This window comes from Balaenoptera ricei, chromosome 3 (genome assembly GCF_028023285.1).
Source record: "Balaenoptera ricei isolate mBalRic1 chromosome 3, mBalRic1.hap2, whole genome shotgun sequence".
Classification (NCBI taxonomy): domain Eukaryota; kingdom Metazoa; phylum Chordata; class Mammalia; order Artiodactyla; family Balaenopteridae; genus Balaenoptera; species Balaenoptera ricei.
This window is the reverse complement of record NC_082641.1, coordinates 33,103,061-33,123,671: the sequence shown is the minus strand read 5'-3', so window position 1 is coordinate 33,123,671 and position 20,611 is coordinate 33,103,061. Positions and strand designations below refer to the sequence as shown.

Genomic DNA, 20,611 nt, shown 5'->3' with positions numbered 1-20,611 from the left:
AAACCCAAAACAATTAAGAAAATGGTAATAGGAACATACATATCGATAATTACCTTAAACGTGAATGGATTAAATGCTCCAGCCAAAAGACACAGGCTCGCTGAATGGATACAAAAACAAGACCCATATATATGCTGTCTACAAGAGACCCACTTCAGACCTAGGGACACATACAGACTGAAAGTGAGGGGATGGAAAAAGATATTCCATGCAATTGGAAATCAAAAGAAAGCTGGAGTAGCAATACTCCTATCAGATAAAATAGACTATAAAATAAAGAATATTACAAGAGACAAGGAAGGACACTACATAATGATTAAGGGATCAATCCAAGAAGAAGATATAACAATTATAAATATATGCACCCAACATAGGAGCACCTCAATACATAAGGCAACTGCTAACAGCAGTAAAAGAGGAAATCAAGAGTAACACAATAACAGTGGGGGACTTTAACATCTCACTTACACCAATGGACAGATCATCCAAAATGAAAATAAATAAGGAAACAGAAGCTTTAAATGACACAATAGACCAGATAGATTTAATTGATATTTATAGGACATTGCATCCAAAAACAACAGAATACACTTTCTTTTCAAGTGCGCATGGAACATTCTCCAGGATAGATCACATCTTGGGTCGCAAATCAAGCCTCAGTAAATTTAAGAAAATTGAAATCATATCAAGCATCGTTTCTGACCACAACGCTATGAGATTAGAAATGAATTACAGGCGAACAAACGTAAAAAACACAAACACGTGGAGGCTAAACACTACATTACTAAATAACTAAGAGATCAGTGAAGAAATCAAAAAAATACCTAGAGACAAATGACAAAGAAAACACGAAAATCCAAAACTGTTGGAATGCAGCAAAAGCAGTTCTAAGAGGGAAGTTTAGAGCTATACAAGCCTACCTCAAGAAACAAGAAAAATCGCAAATAAATAATCTAACCTTACACCTAAAGGAACTAGAGAAAGAAGAACAAACAAACTCCAGAGTTGGCAGAAGGAAAGAAATCATAAAGATCAGAACAGAAATAAATGAAATAGAAACAAAGAAAACAATAGCAAAGATGAATAAAACTAAAAGCTGGTTCTTTAAGAAGATAAACAAAACTGATAAACCATTAGCCAGACTCATCAAGAAAAAGAGGGAGAGGACTCAAATCATAAAATTAGAAATGAAAAAGGAGAAGTTACAATATACACCGCAGAAATACAAAGCATCCTAAGAGACTACTACAAGCAAATCTATGCCAATAAAATGGACAACCTGGAAGAAATGGACAAATTCTTAGAAAGGTATAACCTTCCAAGACTGAACCAGGAAGAAATAGAAAATATAAACAGACCAATCACAAGTAATGAAATTCAAACTGTGATTAAAAATCTTCCAACAAACAAAAGTCCAGGACCAGATGGCTTCACAGGTGAATTCTATCAAACATTTAGAGAAGAGCTAACACCCATCCTTCTCAAACTCTTCCAAAAAATTGCAGAGGAAGGAACACTCCCAAACTCATTCTATGAGGCCACCATCACCCTGATACCAAAACCAGACAAAGATATAACAAAAAAAGAAAATTACAGACCAATATCACTGATGAATATAGATGCAAAAATCCTCAACAAAATACTAGCAAACAGAATCCAACAACACATTAAAAGGATCATACACCATGAACAAGTGGGATTTATCCCAGGGATGCAAGGATTCTTCAATACACGCAAATCAATGTGATACACCATATTAGCAAATTGGAGAATAAAAACCATATGATCATCTCAATAGATGCAGAAAAAGCTTTTGACAAAATTCAACACCTATTTATGATAAAAACTCTCCAGAAAGTGGGCATAGAGGGAACCTACCTCAACATAATAAAGGCCATATACGACAAACCCACAGCAAACATCATTCTCAATGGTGAAAAACTGAAAGCATTTCCTCTATGATCAGGAACAAGACAAGGATGTCCACTCTCACCACTATTATTCAACATAGTTTTGGAAGTCCTAGCCACAGCAATCAGAGAAGAAAAAGAAATAAAAGGAATCCAAATTGGAAAAGAAGAAGTAAAACTGTCACTGTTTGCAGATGACATGACACTACACGTAAAGAATCCTAAAGATGCTACCAGAAAACTACTAGAGCTAATCAATGGATTTTGTAAAGTTGCAGGATACAAAATTAATGCACAGAAATCTCTTGCATTCCTATACACTAATGATGAAAAATATGAAAGAGAAATTAAAGAAACACTCCCATTTACCATTGCAACAAAAAGAATAAAATACCTTGGAATAAACCCACCGAGGGAGACAAAAGACCTGTATGCAGAAAACTATAAGACTTTGATGAAAGAAATTATAGATGATACCAACAGATGGAGAGATAGATATACGATGTTCTTGGATTGGAAGAATCAATATTGTGAAAATGACTATACTACCCAAAACTCTACAGATTCAATGCAATCCCTATCAAATTACCAATGGCTGGCTTCCCTGGTGGCGCAGTGGTTGAGAGTCTGCCTGCCAATGCAGGGGACACGGGTTCGAGCCCTGGTCTGGGAAGATCAGGGTCTGGGAAGATGCTGCGGAGCAACTGGGCCCGTGAGCCACAACTACTGAGCCTGCGCGTCTGGAGTCTGTACTCTGCAACAAGAGAGGCCGTGATAGTGAGAGGCCCGCGCACCACGATGAAGAGTGGCCCTCGCTTGCCACAACTAGAGAAAGGCCTCGCACAGAAATGAAGACCCAACACAGCCAAAATTAATTAATTAATTTTTAAAAGAAATTACCAATGGCATTTTTTATGGAACTAGAACAAGAAATCTCAAAATTTGTATGGAGACACAAAAGACTCCGAATAGCCAAAGCAGTCTTGAGGGAAAAAAATGGAGCTGAAGGTATCAGACTCCCTGACTTCAGACTATACTACAAAGCTACAGTAATCAAGACAATATGGTAGTGACACAAAAACAGAGACATAGATCAATGGAACAAGATAGAAAGCCCAAAGATAAACCCACGCACCTATGGTCAACTAATCTATGACAAAGGAGGCAAGGATATACAATGGAGAAAAGACAGTCTCTTCAATAAGTGGTGCTGGGAAAATTGGACAGCTACATATAAAATAATGAAATTAGAACACTCCCTAACACCATACACAAAAATAAACTCAAAGTGGATTAGAGACCTAAATGCAAGACTGGACACTGTAAAACTCTTAGAGGAAAACATAGGAAGAACACTCTTTGACATAAATCACAGCAAGATCTTTTTTGATCCACTTCCTAGAGGAATGGAAATAAAAACAAAAATAAACAAATGGGACCTAATGAAACTTCAAAGCTTTTGCACAGCAAAGGAAACCATAAACAAGACGAAAAGGCAACCCTCAGAATCGGAGAAAATATTTGCAAACGAATCAACGGACAAAGGATTAATCTCCAAAATATATAAACAGCTCATGCAGCTCAATATTAAAAGAAGAAATAACCCAATCCAAAAATGGGCAGAAGACCTAAATAGACATTTCTCCAAAGAAGACATACAGATGGCCAAGAAGCACATGAAAAGCTGCTCAACATCACTAATTATTACAGAAATGCAAATCAAAACTACAATGAGGTATCACCTCACACCAGTTAGAATGGGCTTCAACAGAAAACCTACAAACAACAAATGCTGGAGAGGGTGTGGAGAAAAGGGAAACTTCTTGCACTGTTGGTGGGAATGTAAACTGATACAGCCACTGTGGAGAACAGTATGGAGGTTCCTTAAAACACTAAAAATAGAATTACCATATGATCCAGCAATCCCACTACTGGGCATATACCCAGTAAAAAGCACAATTCAAAAAGACACATGCACCCCAATGTTCATTGCAACACTGTTTACAATAGCCAGGTCATGGAAGCAACCTAAATGCCCATCGACAGAAGAATGGATAAAGAAGATGTGGTACATATATACAATGGAATATTACTCAGCCATAAAAAGGAATGAAATTGAGTCATTTGTTGAGACGTGGATGTATCTAGAGACTGTCATACAGAGTGAAGTAAGTCAGAAAGAGAAAAACAAATATTGTATATTAACACATGTATGTGGAACCTAGAAAAATGGTACAGATGAACTGGGTTGCAGGGCAGAAGTTGAGACACAGATGTAGAGAACAAACGTATGGACACCAAGGGGGGAAAGCCACAGGGGGGTGGGGGTGGTGGTGTGATGAATTGGGTGATTGGGATTGACATGTATACACTCATGTGTATAAAATTGATGACTAATAAGAACCTGCTGTATAAATAAAATAGAAAAAACTTATTTATAAAAAGAAAGAAAGAAAGAAAGTCATGATCCTATGATGTATTCGGGAAAACACAGGACTTATCAGAAACTCTGGGTTTAGATCTCCTTTTTACCATGTGCTTGAACTCCGTTTACCTTTCTGTAACAATAAGAATTTACCAGGCTGTTGGGAACATCAAAAGAGATATTATATATGGAATTTTGTTTTTAAATGTGATTATTAGTTCTAATAATAGAATTAGTAATGGGTGTAAAATACCAAACTCCAGAATGTTTTTTGCCAGATGTACGAGTGTTCATAGAAAAATATTGAGATCATTTATAGCCTGGAATAAGCGATCTTAGTAAAGCACAGACTTTAATCTAGATAGTGGCAAAGTGCCACATACTAGAACTAGCACATAAGCAAGGAATCACCAGTACCCTCAGGAGGGAATGATGGAATGCATGAATGAGAGGGAACGTGAAAACCCAGAGCAGCCGAAGTCGTGTAACACCTTGGAAAATTGAGGGCGCCTGGGAAAAGAGGGTGGCTAGGTGTTAGGAGCAGGATATACATCATGGAAAGGTTGACATTGAGAACATCACAGTTTTGATGAGGAAAGGTGCAACTGACAGTAAAGAGCCCCATGATGACAAAGGTGAGAGAAATTGCTCATTTCCTGGCAAAGTCTTGCTGCTGTGACTTAGAGGAGAGAAAAAGTGAGGTCAGAACTGTGATGTGATTATATTATTTAATCCTGATTACAAAATACTGAATACATTTTCTTCCAAGTTCAAAAGGAGAACAAATAGAATAAAAATGAGTTGAGAGGTGTGGGGGAAGGATTCCACATATTCTGTAGACTGAGGTTTCAAATATCAACCATCTCTGTGTGTGGAATCTTCCATAGTCCTCCTTTTCTTTTTTTCTAAATAAATTTATATTTATTTATTTATTTATTTATTTTTGGCCGTGTTGGGTCTTCTTTGCTGTGCACAGTCTTTCTCTAGTTGGGGCGAGCGGCGGCTACTCTTTGTTGCGGTGAGCGGGCTTCTCATTGTCGTGGCTTCTCGTTGCGGAGCACAGGCTCTAGGTGTGTGGGCTTCAGTAGTTGTGGCACAGGCTGAGCACAGGCTCTGTAGTTGTGGTGCACGGGCTTAGTTGCTCCGTGGCATGTGGGATCTTCTCGGGCAAGGGCTCAAACCCAGGTCCCCTGCACTGGTAGGCGGATTCTTAACCACTGCGCCACCAGGGAAGCCCCGCCCTCCATTTCTTATATCTAGTTTTTATTTTCCTCAAATCACATTCTGGCTCCCTCGCTGACGAGCTGCCGCCCCCTGTCTTTTTTTTTTTTTTTTTATTCAAACAGAAAGTCACAAAAATTATAATCATCCTCATCAGTTCACTCAGTCCCATGTAATTAATTTTTTTTTTTCATCTTGATCTTTTGTTAGTGCCGCCCCCTGTCTTGATGGGCTTGTTGAAATCTTCCTCTTCTAAGCAGTTCTCTTCACACAGAACTTTTCACACGCTGGGAAGGAAGTGTCTAGAAAACCCCACAGATGGCCTCCTTTCCCCACCCCCGCACTTTCAGTTTCTAAGTTCTTGTCAACTGCAGAAAGGAACTCAAATCCCAGGCTGGGTGTCAAGGTGTCTTTACGTGTGTTGAGAGGGATCTGGGGGCTGAGAATAAAAGACAGCAGGACATTTCTATCTTATTTTTCCTATGCCAAGGAGTATCTTTCTCAGCCATCAAGAATGTTTTATTTCAAATTTCATATATTTTTAGAAAAGTGAGTTTTCTTTTGCTCCTTTTATATGAAAATAGAATAACCATTAGAGTCATAGGTAATTTCCTCATCCATTAATGGTTAAGCCATCAGAGACCATGCCAAAGTCAAAACTGTATTTGTGCAGGAGCTATTTGGTCAGATGACCAGGAAGAGGTTTGAGGATTCTAATTTTAGAATGATGGTGATTTTCAAGCCTGTCTTTAAAGACAAAGGGTATCCAAAAGCCTAACTGATCAATATACCTGGAGAGTTCAAGGTGCCACAGCATTTGGGAGGTGGTCTTTACTGGTTAAGCTTTACCAGTTGCTGTGTGACCTGGCTTCCTCTACTTCAATTCACCCTAGAAGAGAGAACCCAGTAGGAACCAGGAAAGAGTGCAGAGCAGTAAGTGCCTGAGATCCCACAAGAGGGAATGATGATACACAGTGACATCTGCAGAGGTTTTCTGCTAAGATGCCCAGGCCAGCCTCCTGAGGAAAGAAAGGCCACATTGACCTGCGTCAAGCGAAGCCATGCACACACAGCTCCCGGAGAGACCCCACTCATTCCAGGTGTTTTCTTCCTACTGTATTTCACCTCACAACGCGAGGCTGGTGTGGTCTGCAGTTCCCTCTCCACCTTCACAAGTCACTGACAAAAATGTAAGGGGTTGTCACAGTCGGGGCTGCCACCACTTCTCCCACTGCCAGCTCCTCCTCCCTATGCTTTGCCCAGCCTGCAGCAGTCCACTCCCACCCCAAGAACTCAATTTGTGGTGAGAAGCACCTTCCCGCATCCTGTTGAAGAGGGGCCTGATGCTCCCTTCAGTGTCAGAGGCTCAGCCAACTGGAATCCATCACAGCCCGTTCGCCATGAAGTAAACATTCCGTTAAGCAAGGAGCTCTCGAGAATAGATTCATGACTGGGTTCAACGCTCCTTAAGAGGCTAAGGAAATCCTTTTTCCTACTTTCATCTGTATGATCAGTCATGAAGAAATTCGAGTAAATTCAGCCTGTCAGCCATATGTTTAATAGCGATTATGGAAAGAAATGTGCAGGCGTTATGGGAGTGCTTGTTTGGGTAGGGGGGTGGCAGAGGGGGGTTGTTTTCGAGGAATAAAATAAAACCAGGTCCCTGCTTTTACATCTCCTTAAGAAAACAGAGTACACACATTAAATACATAAATTATGATTCATTAAGTACCTAAATATTTAGACAGTGTTAACAGGGATGAAAAAAAGATTACTGCAGTTTCAGTGTCTAGAGTGGAGCTTGCCATCTACTCTCTTGTGAAGCATTGTCATAAGTACTGTATTTTCAACCATTAACTCTATCTTGACAACCAAAAGCAATTAAAGTCGTTTTATTACATAATTTCTAACAATAGAAGTTCTAAGAAAATTTATTTTCAGACTAAAATAATCCACCCCCCCCAAAAAAAATCCCTTTTCCAAGTTTACTGGGTATAGCAGATCAAGTCACTTTGAAGAGAAAAGACAACTTATCACTATGTGTGTGTGTATGTGTTGGGAAGCTGGGGAGGGCTTGGCTTGGTCATGAGGAATATATCTGTTGTTTTATTTTCTTTAATCTAGGCAATATAAATCCATGGTGCTAAATACTACTATTGCTCTATGAAAGTTTGAACTGCTTGAGTCTATTCCAAATTTTCACCAGCCTGCTTCCTACCTCAAGGATGGTAAATTTATCTGGCTTACAGAAGAACTATCTTTTCTGTCTATTTGTTATACCTCTGGTCAATCCTGGGCTGAGTGGATCCTAAATTTGAATAACATGAGCCATCACCTCAGCAGAAGCTGTGTTCTCCCATGCAGCACGCCACCCTCACCTGCCTTCTTTCCTTTTCCACCCGTGCTGGGCAGGACTAGGGCGGGCTTCCTGGAACATTTTCCCACTACATATGCATCTCCTTGCAGCCTGATGCCACTGATGCCGCTCTACCTGGGGTTCTGTTCTGGACAATGGTGGCGGTGGTAGGAACTAATTTTGTTCCTTGAGAAGCACTAGCAATTCAGACCAAATAAATAATGAGTATTGACATGTTATCTCAACATAGTAATAAAAAAAAAAGAAAACCTACACATGGTAAAATTGATCAATGATGAAAGAAAGAAAGAACAAGGAGAGTCAGAGAGATAGAGGGAGAAAGAGACCAGTTTGGATAAACTATTGTTATTTACCAACTCCCTCATGATTAAAAGCATTAGATGCAATCAAGTGCATTTTCTTCTCTTATTCTTTGGGCTCTATTTAGGAAAGAATAACAGCATCCATAAGAGTGGTTCATTCTCCTCATGCTTTAATTACAAAAGTGACACTAGCACATATTAAGGAGGTAAAATTAGGCTCAAAATTATTTTAAATTCATTAGTTACCTGCGATTCATGGGTGTTTTATTTCTTTTGTGCTTTACAAATGAAACTTTACAAAGATGAGACTTTCAAAGACAAGGAACTTTGAAAACAATCTAGTGATAGTCTTTTGTATTATTAGTTTCTCTACAGTTATTTGTAGTTTTAGAGTGTATTACATTATAAAAATTAGAAGCAGAATTTCTGGTAAGATGTTTCCAATTATTCAGGAGCAAGAGGATTAGCTCAGGGATTCTCAATCTCAGCACTATTTCGACTGATAATTCTTAGTTTCGGGGTCTGTCCTGGGCGTTGTAGGATGTTTAGCAGCAGCCCTGGCCTCTATTCACTAGTTGTCAAGAGCACTTTCTCAGTCAGCCATTTCAATCAAAGATGTCTCCAGACATTGCCAAAATTGCCCCAGTTTGAGAACTGCTGGATTAACCTAATGCCCAGGTTATATTTAAAACCAAACAAAATCCAGTTACCAATGTTATTAATTTTCCATATGAAAATATGTAGATGAACTAGCTGCAAAAGAAAACATTTTCTTGATGTGTAGTTTCTTGATGTCTGTTCTAAATGCCATCTCAGCCTTTGGTTAAGTATGTACTTGATTTATTGCCGTTATGTAAGTTGCTGAAAGCAAAAAAGATCTTCTGGAATCTGGAGTTGTTAACTAGAAGTACAGAGGATGTAGCTAAAGCATTTTTGCATCTTCCCAGGGACTGTGAAAAGCATGTTGAGTTTATGTTAGTGAAGGTATATAATTCTGAGGAAGGGGAAAACATGGAGGCTAAAGGAAATTCATTTCTGTCAAGAGCATCTCTACAATTACACCTGTATAATTATAGAGCAATGCACGGGAGTAGTTTTGGCTAAACATCGTTCAGACGTTCTCCGACTTAAAATGGTTCGATTTAGGATTTTTCAACGTTATAATGATGCAATATGCATCTAGGAAAAACCGAACTTTGAATTTTGAATTTTGATCTTTTCCTAGGCTAGCAATATGTGGTACGATACTCTCTCGTGATGCTCACAGCTTCCAGTCAGCTGTGCAATCATGAGGGTAAACAACCCATATACTTGCAGCCATTCCATACACATACAACCATCCTGTTTTACTTTCAGTACAGTATTCAATAAATTACCTGAGGTATTCAACACTTTATTATAAAATAGGCTTTGTGTTAGATGATTTTGCCCAACTATAGGCTAATGTAAGTGTTCTGAGCACGTTTAAGGTAGGCTGGGCTAAGCTATGATGCTTGGTAGGTGAGGTGTATTAAATGCATTTTCTATTTAGGATATTTTCAACTTACAATGGGTTTATCTGGATGTAACTATCATAAGTGGAGAAAGATCTGCACAAACTCATTAACAGCTGGAATTAATAACAATTTGCTTCAAATAAATTTGGAAAATAAATTTCAAGTAAATTTCAAAATAAAATGTTTGTTTTACTTAAATATCTTAAACTCTGAGATCGCCTAGATTGTGAAATGCCTCTTCTTAAGAATAAACAGAAGCCAGATCTTTAAATCATTAAAACTTACAGAGGTCCTGCAAATTAATGTAAGGGGTTAGTAAGGGAGAAACTGGATGTAAATTATGTGAGAACTCTCTGTACTATCTTCTGAATTCTTCTGTAAATCTAAAACTGTTGTAAAAAATAAAGAAATTAAGTCTATTTTTTAAGAGATGGTGCAAATAATATGCACTGATATGGATCCAATTATCAAGGGGGAAAAAAGAGAATTAATATTGAAAATACTTAGCAACGGGAATTGCACAGGCACCAAGCAATCAGAGTGGCTGCTGATCACACATCCCGCTGAGCTGGTGTGTAGCAACTTAGTATCAGTTCAGGATAAAAGCAAGGTGCAAAGCAGGGGTTTCCATTTGTGCAAAAAGCGGGGACAGAAAGGATGTGCATGTGTGTTCATTTTTATATATTTGTATATGCACAGTTAGAAATATACATAACAAGCTGATAACAGTGGTTGACTGACTCTAGAGAGGAACTGGGTAAGTTCACCATGTAATTTATTGTTTAAAGCAGGTCAATTTTGAGAGTAAAAGGGAGCATTATTAATAATTATTCCAGAACAATAGGCATGAACTTGTACTGTACTGATAAGTCAGTATTTATGATCCCCATAGAACTGGGGCATGAGGGCTTGGAGGGTCAGGGTTTAGAGCAGGCTTACTTTTCCCTCTTTCATAAAATACATTGCTCTTACCCTCTTTTAAACTTTTTTAAAGTAAAAAGAGCCCTACAAAATGGAATGAAATGAGAATGAGAGAATGTCAAACAATTTTTAATCATTTTTGCCTTTCTATCATTATCATAAAGAAAGAAATCTAGCTATTATTGTTAAGATTAAGGGCGAATCTGGCTGTTGAAAATTTTATCTGATAAACTTATTAAGAGTTGTAACAACTAAAAACCTCTAAAGCTAAGCAGTCAGTATAAGAGATTAAATAGTTGTAGAGTTCAGGCTATTGATTTACGAGACATGTTAGTAAATTCAGATGCTGTTATTGTTTCTTCAGTGTGTCCCACGTAGGAACCTGTGGCTCTTTCTTTCCCTGTCTTTCAACATACAGTTGAAAGTTTCAGAGTGGGGGGGAAACCAAACTCAAACATCATAAACTCTATGATGTTATCCAGCAGTATGTTTGTTTCAGTCATATTAATTTAAAATTAAGATGTAACATTAATGACTGTAACTTCAGAATTTGGTCACCTGGAGAAATGATGTTATGTGACTAGTGAATTCGAAAAAAAAATATCATGATGGCAGACAACCCTTGGATGTATATTACATGCAATTCTTGATTTAAGAACTTTACATGCATTAACTCATTTAATCCTAATTAAAAAACAAAACCTGGGGGCTTCCCTGGTGGCTCAGTGGTTGAGAGTCTGCCTGTCGGTGCGGGGGACACGGGTTCGAGCCCTGGTCTGGGAGGATCCCACATGCCGCGGAGCAACTAAGCCCGTGAGCCACAGTTGCTGAGCCTGCGCGTCTGGAGCCTGTGCTCCACAACAGGAGAGGCCGCGCCAGTGAGAGGCCCGCGCACCGCGATGAGGAGTGGCCCCCACTTGCCGCAACTGGAGAAAGCCCTCGCACAGAAACGAAGACCCAACACAGCCAAAAATAAATAAATAAATTAAAAAAACAAAACAAAACCCGGTAAGAAATAGGTACTCATTATTCTCATTTTATAGGTAAAGAAAACTGAGTTTCAGAGAGGTTAAGTAATTTGCTTGATCACACAGCTAGTGAGTAGCAAAGTCAAGGCTGGAACCCAAGTCAATGATTTCAGAGACGTTGCTATTAACCATGATACTGCACTGCCTCCTGGTTTTGAGTTGGCATCTGGGACTTAAATTCCAAATCAACCACTTCCATATTTTCTAAACTAAAACCAGGGTGTGCAGTTTGACAATGTGTTAGTGTGTCTCATGGATTTCCCCCCATGAAATCCAAGTTGTGAAGTTGCTGTGACTAAATAGGATATCACTTAAATCCTTTAGTTTCTGTTTTGTCACCAATGCAGTGAGAGAGGTGGAATAGATAATTTCTAAGTCTTCACTTTCTTTATAAAAATAGGAAACCCTCCCAGGTTCCAGGCATTCTTTAAAGTGCCTTACAGATATTGATTTCTTTTAAAGCCCTATGACACGACTTTATTAGTCCCTTAATAGAGGTGAGCAAACTGAGGCCCAGGGAGCTTATGTACCTCACCTTACAGTAAATAGCTGATCAGACTCAAAACCTGGCTCCGTATTCGATGCTCTTAACCACTCTACTCTGCAGCCTCTTATCATTCTGGACTAAATTGTAGATCTAGAATATAAATTACAAAATATAGAGTGCGTCTAGAATAAAAGATTCTTCCCTAGAGACAGACTTTCTTCCAGGTGGGGAGCAAACTTTTGTATTGATATTTTTTTATGCATCTTGTGTTAAGGTTTAAAGTCCTCTGCAGCTATGATCTCCCAGGAGGCACAGGGTAGGACCCATCTTCACCTGTTCCCTCTACCAGCACCCAAACTCTCCCTGGTTCTGCTGCCTTCCTGCCTATTACCTCCGGGATTACTTGAGGATTTGAGAAAATCATGGGGATAAAAAAAATGGTCAAGGGAGGCAAGGTAGAAAACAAGATATTTTCAGCAACTTGGATACAGGGTAGTAAATTAAAGGAGCAAAACCAAGCTGGAAATTGCTCCTTTCACCTCATTTTCGCCTCCTGCCTAGGTTCCTTACCCCAGTCCTGAAAGACTATAGTTTGGTACGGAGAGAAACTCTTGCTGAAGGGACCATTTCTTTTAAAATCACCATTCACAGTATTCATCTCAGTGCCAACGTGAACAATTTCCCAAATATATTAGAATCCCGAGGGTTCTATACAAAGAGGAATGAGACAGTTTCTGGACTTTGGAGCCCGAGACAGACCTGAGTCTGCAACCCTGTCCTCACAGTTCCTGGCTGTGAGCCCTTGAATATGCTACTTAACGTTTCTAATAATAATAATTTCCTTACATTGAGCCCAGGCTGAGGGCCAGGCAGGCACTTTACAAATTCTGTCTCTAACACACATGACAATTCTGGCAGATATGCTCTCTTATCCCCATTGTACAGATTGTGCAACTGAGGCCTTGCTAATCAACTAGGATTCCAACCGAGTTCCCATGCTCTTACATGATGTCCTCCTGCAGTTTCAACCTCAATCCTCTTTCCTGTGACATGGAGTTAAATAATGCCATCATCCAAAAGAATGAGATGAGGCGACATAGATAACTTGCCTGGTTCAGAATCAAGCACATGTGTTTACACGCTAAACGGTGGTTCTTATTATCAGGAAAGGAAGTAACACAGGGTCATGTAGCAGGGCCTGCTGTGCTACATGAGTTAAGAGGAGGGAGCAACTCTTCCCAACCGGACAGGATCTGGTTTTGTGGTATCTGAGTGGAGCCTTGAGAGAAGAAATATGCTCGGCAATGACAGGTGAGGATAGAAAGTAAGAAAACGTTTTCTAGGTGAATTTTAAAGCAAAAAATGGAAACTGTCGTGGCTACCTGTGATTTTTTTTTTTTTTTCCTAAGCCTCAGATTTTCAAATATTCCTAAGAGAACTAGAAAAGTTCAACTCCTGGCTTTTGAGAGAAAAAGCAAACCCGCCATGAATTCTTCCAGGTTACATGGGATTATAGTCACAGAGAAAGGTGACTGCCCGCCCTCTTTACTAGGTAATACCCTAATTCTAGACCAGGGGGACAGAGACTGCAGAAACCAGCATCTGGAAATGAGATTTTCCAGCCTGTCCCTGCTCTTTCCTCGTCACCTGCCCTGTGTGCTCCAGACTATGCCCCTTGATAATGAGCGCAGTCTGCCTGCTAGTCTGGTTCCAGTCGAATCATTTACACTAAATATGTATCAGTAAGTAGAAAAACTCATTTTATTGCTTATGTATAAAAATGAGTGGGTTTTTCTGCCACATCTCCCTGTTAGCAAACAGACGGACCTTATATATAGGTGGGAACAAGAACAGGCTTGCAAACACAGAAATGTCAAACGTGGCTATGCTGTGTAACGCATGCAACCCAGATTTACAGAAGCGCGTGCTTTCATTTTTTAAATGCAGTTTCTATTTAAGAGGCTCAGCTATAAAATATGGAAGAGGTCATTTGTTAGTCACTTTCATATTTTTTCAAGTTCAACAAAACACATAACTACCAAGTTCAGAGTAAATCCAACAAGAGAGTTAGAGAACCAGTGAGAGGAAAGGGGAAAAGATAAGCTGTGACTTAACAACAACAACAAAAAGCAAGTCAGCCTAAGACAACCAAAAAAAAAAAAAGTCTAAGTATCATAGCCCTCCCCCTTCAAGAAATTCTCACAACTTATTTTGCCATAGAGGAAGATAAATGTTACAACATCTCACGAACCAATCAGCGACGCTGCAGGCCTCAAACCAGGAAACCCTTTAAAGCGTAGTACTTTAAGTTGTGCAAGTGAGACTTTGGGCTCTCAGTGAGTTTTTGTTCCCTGTGCTTGCAGGATGGGAAAGCAGATGTGAAGTCCCTCATGGCGAAGTTTAACACAGGGGGCAACCCCATGGACCAGGTCTCGGTCAACAGCAGGCCCTTCAAGGTCCCGGGCCAAAACTCCCCTTCAGGAGTACAGGCCAAAAAGAACTTATTCAACAACCAAGGAAATGCCAGCCCTCCTGCAGGACCGAGCAGTGTGCCCAAGTTTGGGTCCCCAAAGCCCCCTCTGGGGGTAAAACCTTCTTCTGAGGAAAAGCCTGACAAGGAGCCCAAACCTCCATTTCTAAAGCCGACTGGAGCGAGTCCCAGGTTTGGACCGCAGGCCAACTCGGCCACCAGAGACCCCGAGGTGAAACCGGGATTTCTGAAACCTGTAGGCCCCAAGCCCATCGACTTGCACAAAGAAGATTCCAAACCTGCGGTTCCCCGGCCTCCTGGGAATAAGCCTTCACTTCACAGTGTAAACCAAGACCATGACTTTAAGCCACCAGGCCCCAAGCCGGGGTCAAATCATCCAGCCCAGGAAAATGAACCGAAGCAAGTCTTCCCAAAGCTGGCTGCGGCTAAAGGCAAGTTTATGTCAGCCTCACAAGATCAGGACCCCAAGCCCCTCTTCCCCAAACCCGTCTTTGGCCAGAAGCCATCCCTGAACGCAGATGACCCCCAGGAAGACGAAAGCCCCACCAAGACTGGGGCTCAACAGAGAGGCCCCCCGGCCCTCCTGGGAGCCAAGGCCAAAGCCGGCCCTTTGAAACCAGCCAGGGACGACCTAGAGAATAGAGAGCATGGAGGTGAGACGTCAAGTCTTCCTTTTCCTGGAGTCGTTCTGAAACCTGCTGCAAGCAGAGGGGCCCCAGGCCTCTCCAAAAATGCTGAAGAAAAGAGAGAAGATAGGAAGGTACACGCTGCTAGGCACGTCTCGCTGAGCAAAATGAATCCGGAAGAGCCGGCCGCTGGGGCTCCTCCTGCCGAGCTCCTGAAGACACCTTCGAAGCGGACAGTGGCAGGGCCCTGGGGCCAAAGTCAAGAAAAGGAAAAGGAGGACCAGAATTCAGCCGCCCCCAAGCGGAAACCCCTGCCCCCCTTGTTTACCCTGGGCCCCCCTCCACAAAAACCCAGCAGACCGCCACACGTTGACCTCACGAAATTCCGGAAAGCCGCTTCTGGAAACAGTGAGTTCTTTTCTCATTTGCTATTGCACATGTTATTTTCCCAGCAGAGGGTGTTCTAGCTTCCGGGGGAAAATTTGTAACAAGGAAACCATGCCATCACCGGTACTCCTGTGTCTATGACGACTTTTGTTTGGCATTTTTTTTTTCCTCTGGTGTGGGATGTCTGAGAAGGTTGAAATCCTTAGTTTTAGGTCAGCATTCTGTGAGGAAGTGCCTTGGGGCACTGATTTGGGGGCGTGGGGAGAAATACATCCATTTGATTGCCAAGTGGTTTTGCTTAATGATAACCATTTCTTTTACTTCCTTTGTTGGGTTTCATTTCTGTTGAATGAGACTGAGGTGTGTTCCCTCTACTACCACAAAGGAGTTAGAAGGTGAGCAAACCTCTAAGTCAGTGGTGGATGCCCAGGGGACATTTGACTGTCACGGCTGGAGGGTGCTACTGGCGTCTAGCGGGTAGAGGCCAGAGACGCTGCTAAACATCCTACAATGCACAGAACAGCCCTGCCCAACAAAGAATTGTCCAGTCCAAAATGTCAACGGCACAGAGGTTGAGAAACCTTTTTCCAAATGATTTTAAATGTCCACAAATTTCTCATATGTCTCCTAAGCCCAATATTCAAATAGGAGATGCACAGGACTCTTGTGAAATGGCACTTACTGTTTTATATTCTAGCTGTTTTCTATTGCTCCGTCAGCATAAAGTTTTCTGAACGTTTCTGATTCATAAAGTAGTACATAACTAAGATAATAAGCCAGACAAAGGGATACATTATTTTCCTCCTGGGTAAATAGTTTAATTTTCTACCAGAGATGTTACCACCATGCTATGGCACATGCTAAAAGTTGATCCTGAATGACTTGATAAAGATTTGTAACCCTCATAGTGATGAAAGAAGCTCACTTATGCTTGAAATGATTAATATTTTAGGCAAATAATGTACAACCGTTGTTTACTGTGAGAAAGGAAAAAGGATACTTACGAGTGACCACACCACAACTATATATATTTTTTACTTACGAAAGTGTGATCTAATTAAAGCAGTTCTGGGTATAAAGGTAGTTCATTTTTATTTTAGCTCTGTAGAAGCATCTCACAATATGTCATCTTCCTGAGATCAATATTCTCGGTGTCAACCAACACGTTAGGAATCAAATCCCCCATTAATCGGTCTCGTAGAAAGCAAGTTTGGAATGACCCCGTGATCACCTGTCTTCTAGAAAGAGTTAGCCTGTTACACTTATTGTGTCCTCATATGTCACCTTCTCGTTTTAATACTGGGCCATAACTCAGAAATGTTGTTTTTCTGAAAGCTTCTAAAAAAACCCTGTCTTAATTTCCTGTCTTAGTTCTTCTGTGCCTCAGGTAAAAAATTAGCTATCATAACCTCCATTTTATGGCTCTGAGTTCATGCCAAGGAAACTGTCCTGATGTGAAGCGGAAATCCTTGAGAGTTTTCTTCCACGTCTTCCACCTTTATTTGCACTCCACTACCTGGTTTGAGTGGTAGTACCCGGATGGCTGCTGTTGTGCTATTGAAATGCCAGTGAAGTCCTCTTTTGGCTCTGCAGTCCTGGCAAGGTCAGCCTTGAGCTGATTTTCAGTGCAATATAGCTCCAAGAGACCCAGGCAAAATTGCTTAGGAAGCCACGTTGACCCTTGCCCTCTTTCTCCTCCTCCTTGCAACCCTGTCCCCATCCTGACATGCCTCCCCACTGCTCATGTGCCCCATGACACAGTTTAGATTCTAAATCCTCTCATCAGTGTACCCTACCTCCACCCTCTGATCTCTCTATATACATTATGCTTCAAAGTGGACCCTGTTGCCTCTTCATCCACCTCTTCCACAAATCAAAACTCAATCTTCTTAATTTGAACTGACGTCAGGTGGGTGCCAGGATAAAGCAATCTGATTCATGACTTTAAATTCTGAGTAACACCCCTTAACAGCATTCACATTTTTTTTAAAAGCATTTAAATTTTTAACTTATTTTTTAAATAGAAATTTACATCTGGCTCAAAAATGATATAGAGTGGAAAGTACTTTAGTCCGTCTCCACCATTTCCTGGGTCTTCTCAGCCTCTGCTCCACAGAAACCACTCTTCTTAATTTGTATATCTGTCCAAAGTTTCTTTGTGTTTACGCAAGCAAATATAAATATAGATATTAATCTCCTTGCTTTTTACTCAATAAGTAAAATACTATATGCAATGCTTTGATCCTTGCTTTTTAAAAATAAAAATAAAATTCCTGTCTATTGTTCCACATTTTAATAAGAGGTTATTGAATATTCTTTAGAGCTGCATGATATTCAGGTAAATGGATGACTCACCTAATTGATTTAACAATTTGTAGTGTTTCCAAACTTTTGCTCTTCCAAACAAAGCTACAGAAAATAACCTTGTACACGTGTCACAAAATGAGCATTTACTTTCTGAACACAGAGAATTTCTTCATAGTCAGGTCTGCTGACTCCTAATCCTACCATTGCTATTTTTCCTAAACCATACTAAGTAATTTAGTACTCCATTTAGAAAGGTTAAAAAAAATACCAGAATTTGAAAGTGTATAATAGTATTCAAATTAACTGAAGCTTCACCTAGTAACTCTGTAGGTTTTCAAAACTCTAGAACTTTTTTCTTAGGCTTCTACATGGCTCCTTCCTTTCCAGGTTCACATCTAATTCCTTAAACCTCTTCCCCAGATCTACCTTCCATCTTTTATCATCTCTGTCCAATATATTAGCCATTAAGGGTGCTTATCATTTATTGAGGACTTGTTACATATTAGATACATGTTACCCCTGTTTATTCCTCCCAAGAAACCAATGAAATTGGAATTCAAGGAGGAAATTAAAGCTCAGAGAGGTTAGGTGACTTGCCCAAGGCCATAATGTGACTAGGCAAAGATAGGGCTGGTCCTCCTGTCTCTCTGATTTCAGAGCCTGTGTCCCCCCTTGCCACCCTCCTTGCTACGGTCCCTCTCTTGAAACATAGGATATTATGAGATAATAAGTCAAGCATAAGTGAAACCCAAAGAATCTTCATTCTTCTCCCTTTCTCTGTCCTTTGGTTAAAACACGTCATTTTTTGTTTTACTATAAATACCACTATAAGCTCCATGTAAACAGAGACCAGTTTGTTTAACATTATTTATTTGGAGCATAGAAATAATATATTCTTGTTAGTTGCTCAGATATGTCCTCCCACTGAAATCCATTTAATCAGAATTTAGTATTCATACTCTTTATAGCTTAGCAATTGCTTTGAAAATGACTTGCTTTTCTCTCTAGATTCCCAAAGAAATCTCTGTCTTTAAGATTTAAAAACAGCCAAGATGTATCTGTGTCAATCATTTTATCACCAGTGTTTTCTGAGATTATATTCCTCTTAGCTCTCAGAGATTTTCTGTTCCATGTATAAGGAGGACCCACCACTTCTTTTGATCAGGCTGACGGATGACAAACGCATCTACTCACTCTAATCCAGTGTGATAAATCTGTCTTCCCTTCAGAGCTGTGATTTGAGTTCTGAGTATTGCTTTTAATCCCCTCATTTGTAAAATGAAGGTTAGCTGTGCTGGTCTTGAGGGCAGTCCTTGCTGGGGACCTGAATGCTGTTCCATTTTCTGACATCTCGTTCAGAGCCCTGTACCAGGACAAGGCCAACCATGCCAGCTCGTTCCCCCTTTGTCTCTGGGAAGATCCTGTTGTGGTATGTAGGGCTTTCATGCTATAGGTTTTGCCTTGACCTTCCCCAGGCTGTTCACCACCTCTGAGTCCACTTCTCCAACCTGGCGTGTATTAGGGAGAATCCACAGGTTTTCCTAGGGTCACTGTCTGCCCCCCGTATTGCTTCTCAGTCTGGGGAACAAGTGGGAAGCTTCACTTGCCTCCTGTGGCACCAGACTCTTTTGTTTCTTCCCTTAGCCACTAATTTTTGAAGTTCATTTAATGAAGTTATTTTCCTTTTCTTGTGCCATGGCTCCTAGTGAGTTTGGGATCATGTTTATCTTGCCTTATTTTGTTTTTCCTATTTTATTTGGGAATTGGAGGAGGGACATCCTGTAAGTCCCTCCCTCGTTATGTAATACCAACTAAATATTTCAGTTATAATCCAGGAGTCAGCGGTATTTCCACAGGGACCGTAGGCTCACCCCTTCACAAGGCAGGCAGCAAGATGGCAGCAAGGAAACTCATGTGACTTTGAGTGCCCACTGAGAGCTGTGTTTCGTATCCTCTGGACTGTGCTCGCTGGTCATGGACACTTGGATGACCGCTCCCTATCCCCTCCCCAAGTCTCCTATTCTGAGGAGTCTTCAGGACACAATCAAGAAGGGGCTGGGGGGAGATCCAGCTACCCCATGCGGGCTTCACTCAGACTGTTGATAGCATCTGACCTCCACTAACCTGCAAATCCCTGAGAGCAGTCATATTTTAAGCCTTTAACAGCCAATCAGTTTATACTTGGACTACGAGAGGATTCGAATACTGGCTAGGCAGATGAGCCAGGAAAAGGAAAGGACCACTGAACTGACCCCTGGGGAAGGCAGAGTCCCCCTCTTCAGGGCCACTGTCACCACTGAAAAGTCCCCTCAGCATACTGAGGTTCCTGGTTTCTTGCTGGGCGCTCAGTTGGGCCACCAAAATTCTTTCGTAACGGCCTGGGCACCAGCTAGTCTTTTAATATTAATTTTGACACGATAAACCACACTTATTATTTAATTTACAGGAAAAAGTTTCCTTACGGTGATATTCACCAGGCCTGTAAGACAGACTATTGTTTTCTTAACTATGAGAAGAGAAATTTCTGTAAACCCAATTTGGAGCAGCATACCATGATTTACCCTGATGTAATAATAACTCTTCCTGTGATCAAGAGGCTAGAAGTTGGTATATTTTTAAGCCACTTACAAAGG

The 20,611-nt window shown here is 40.6% G+C and overlaps 1 protein-coding gene across 1 annotated transcript in view; it reads left to right on the top strand.

Moving 5' to 3' along the window:
* FYB1 (FYN binding protein 1) overlaps positions 1 to 20,611 on the top strand; it is a 169,973-nt gene that overhangs the window by 60,387 nt on the left and 88,975 nt on the right. The window contains exon 2 of the mRNA XM_059919068.1: positions 14,531 to 15,692. Within this exon, the coding sequence (XP_059775051.1) occupies positions 14,558 to 15,692 (1,135 nt within the window). The 5' untranslated portion in view covers positions 14,531 to 14,557. The remainder of the gene's footprint in view (positions 1 to 14,530; positions 15,693 to 20,611) is intronic.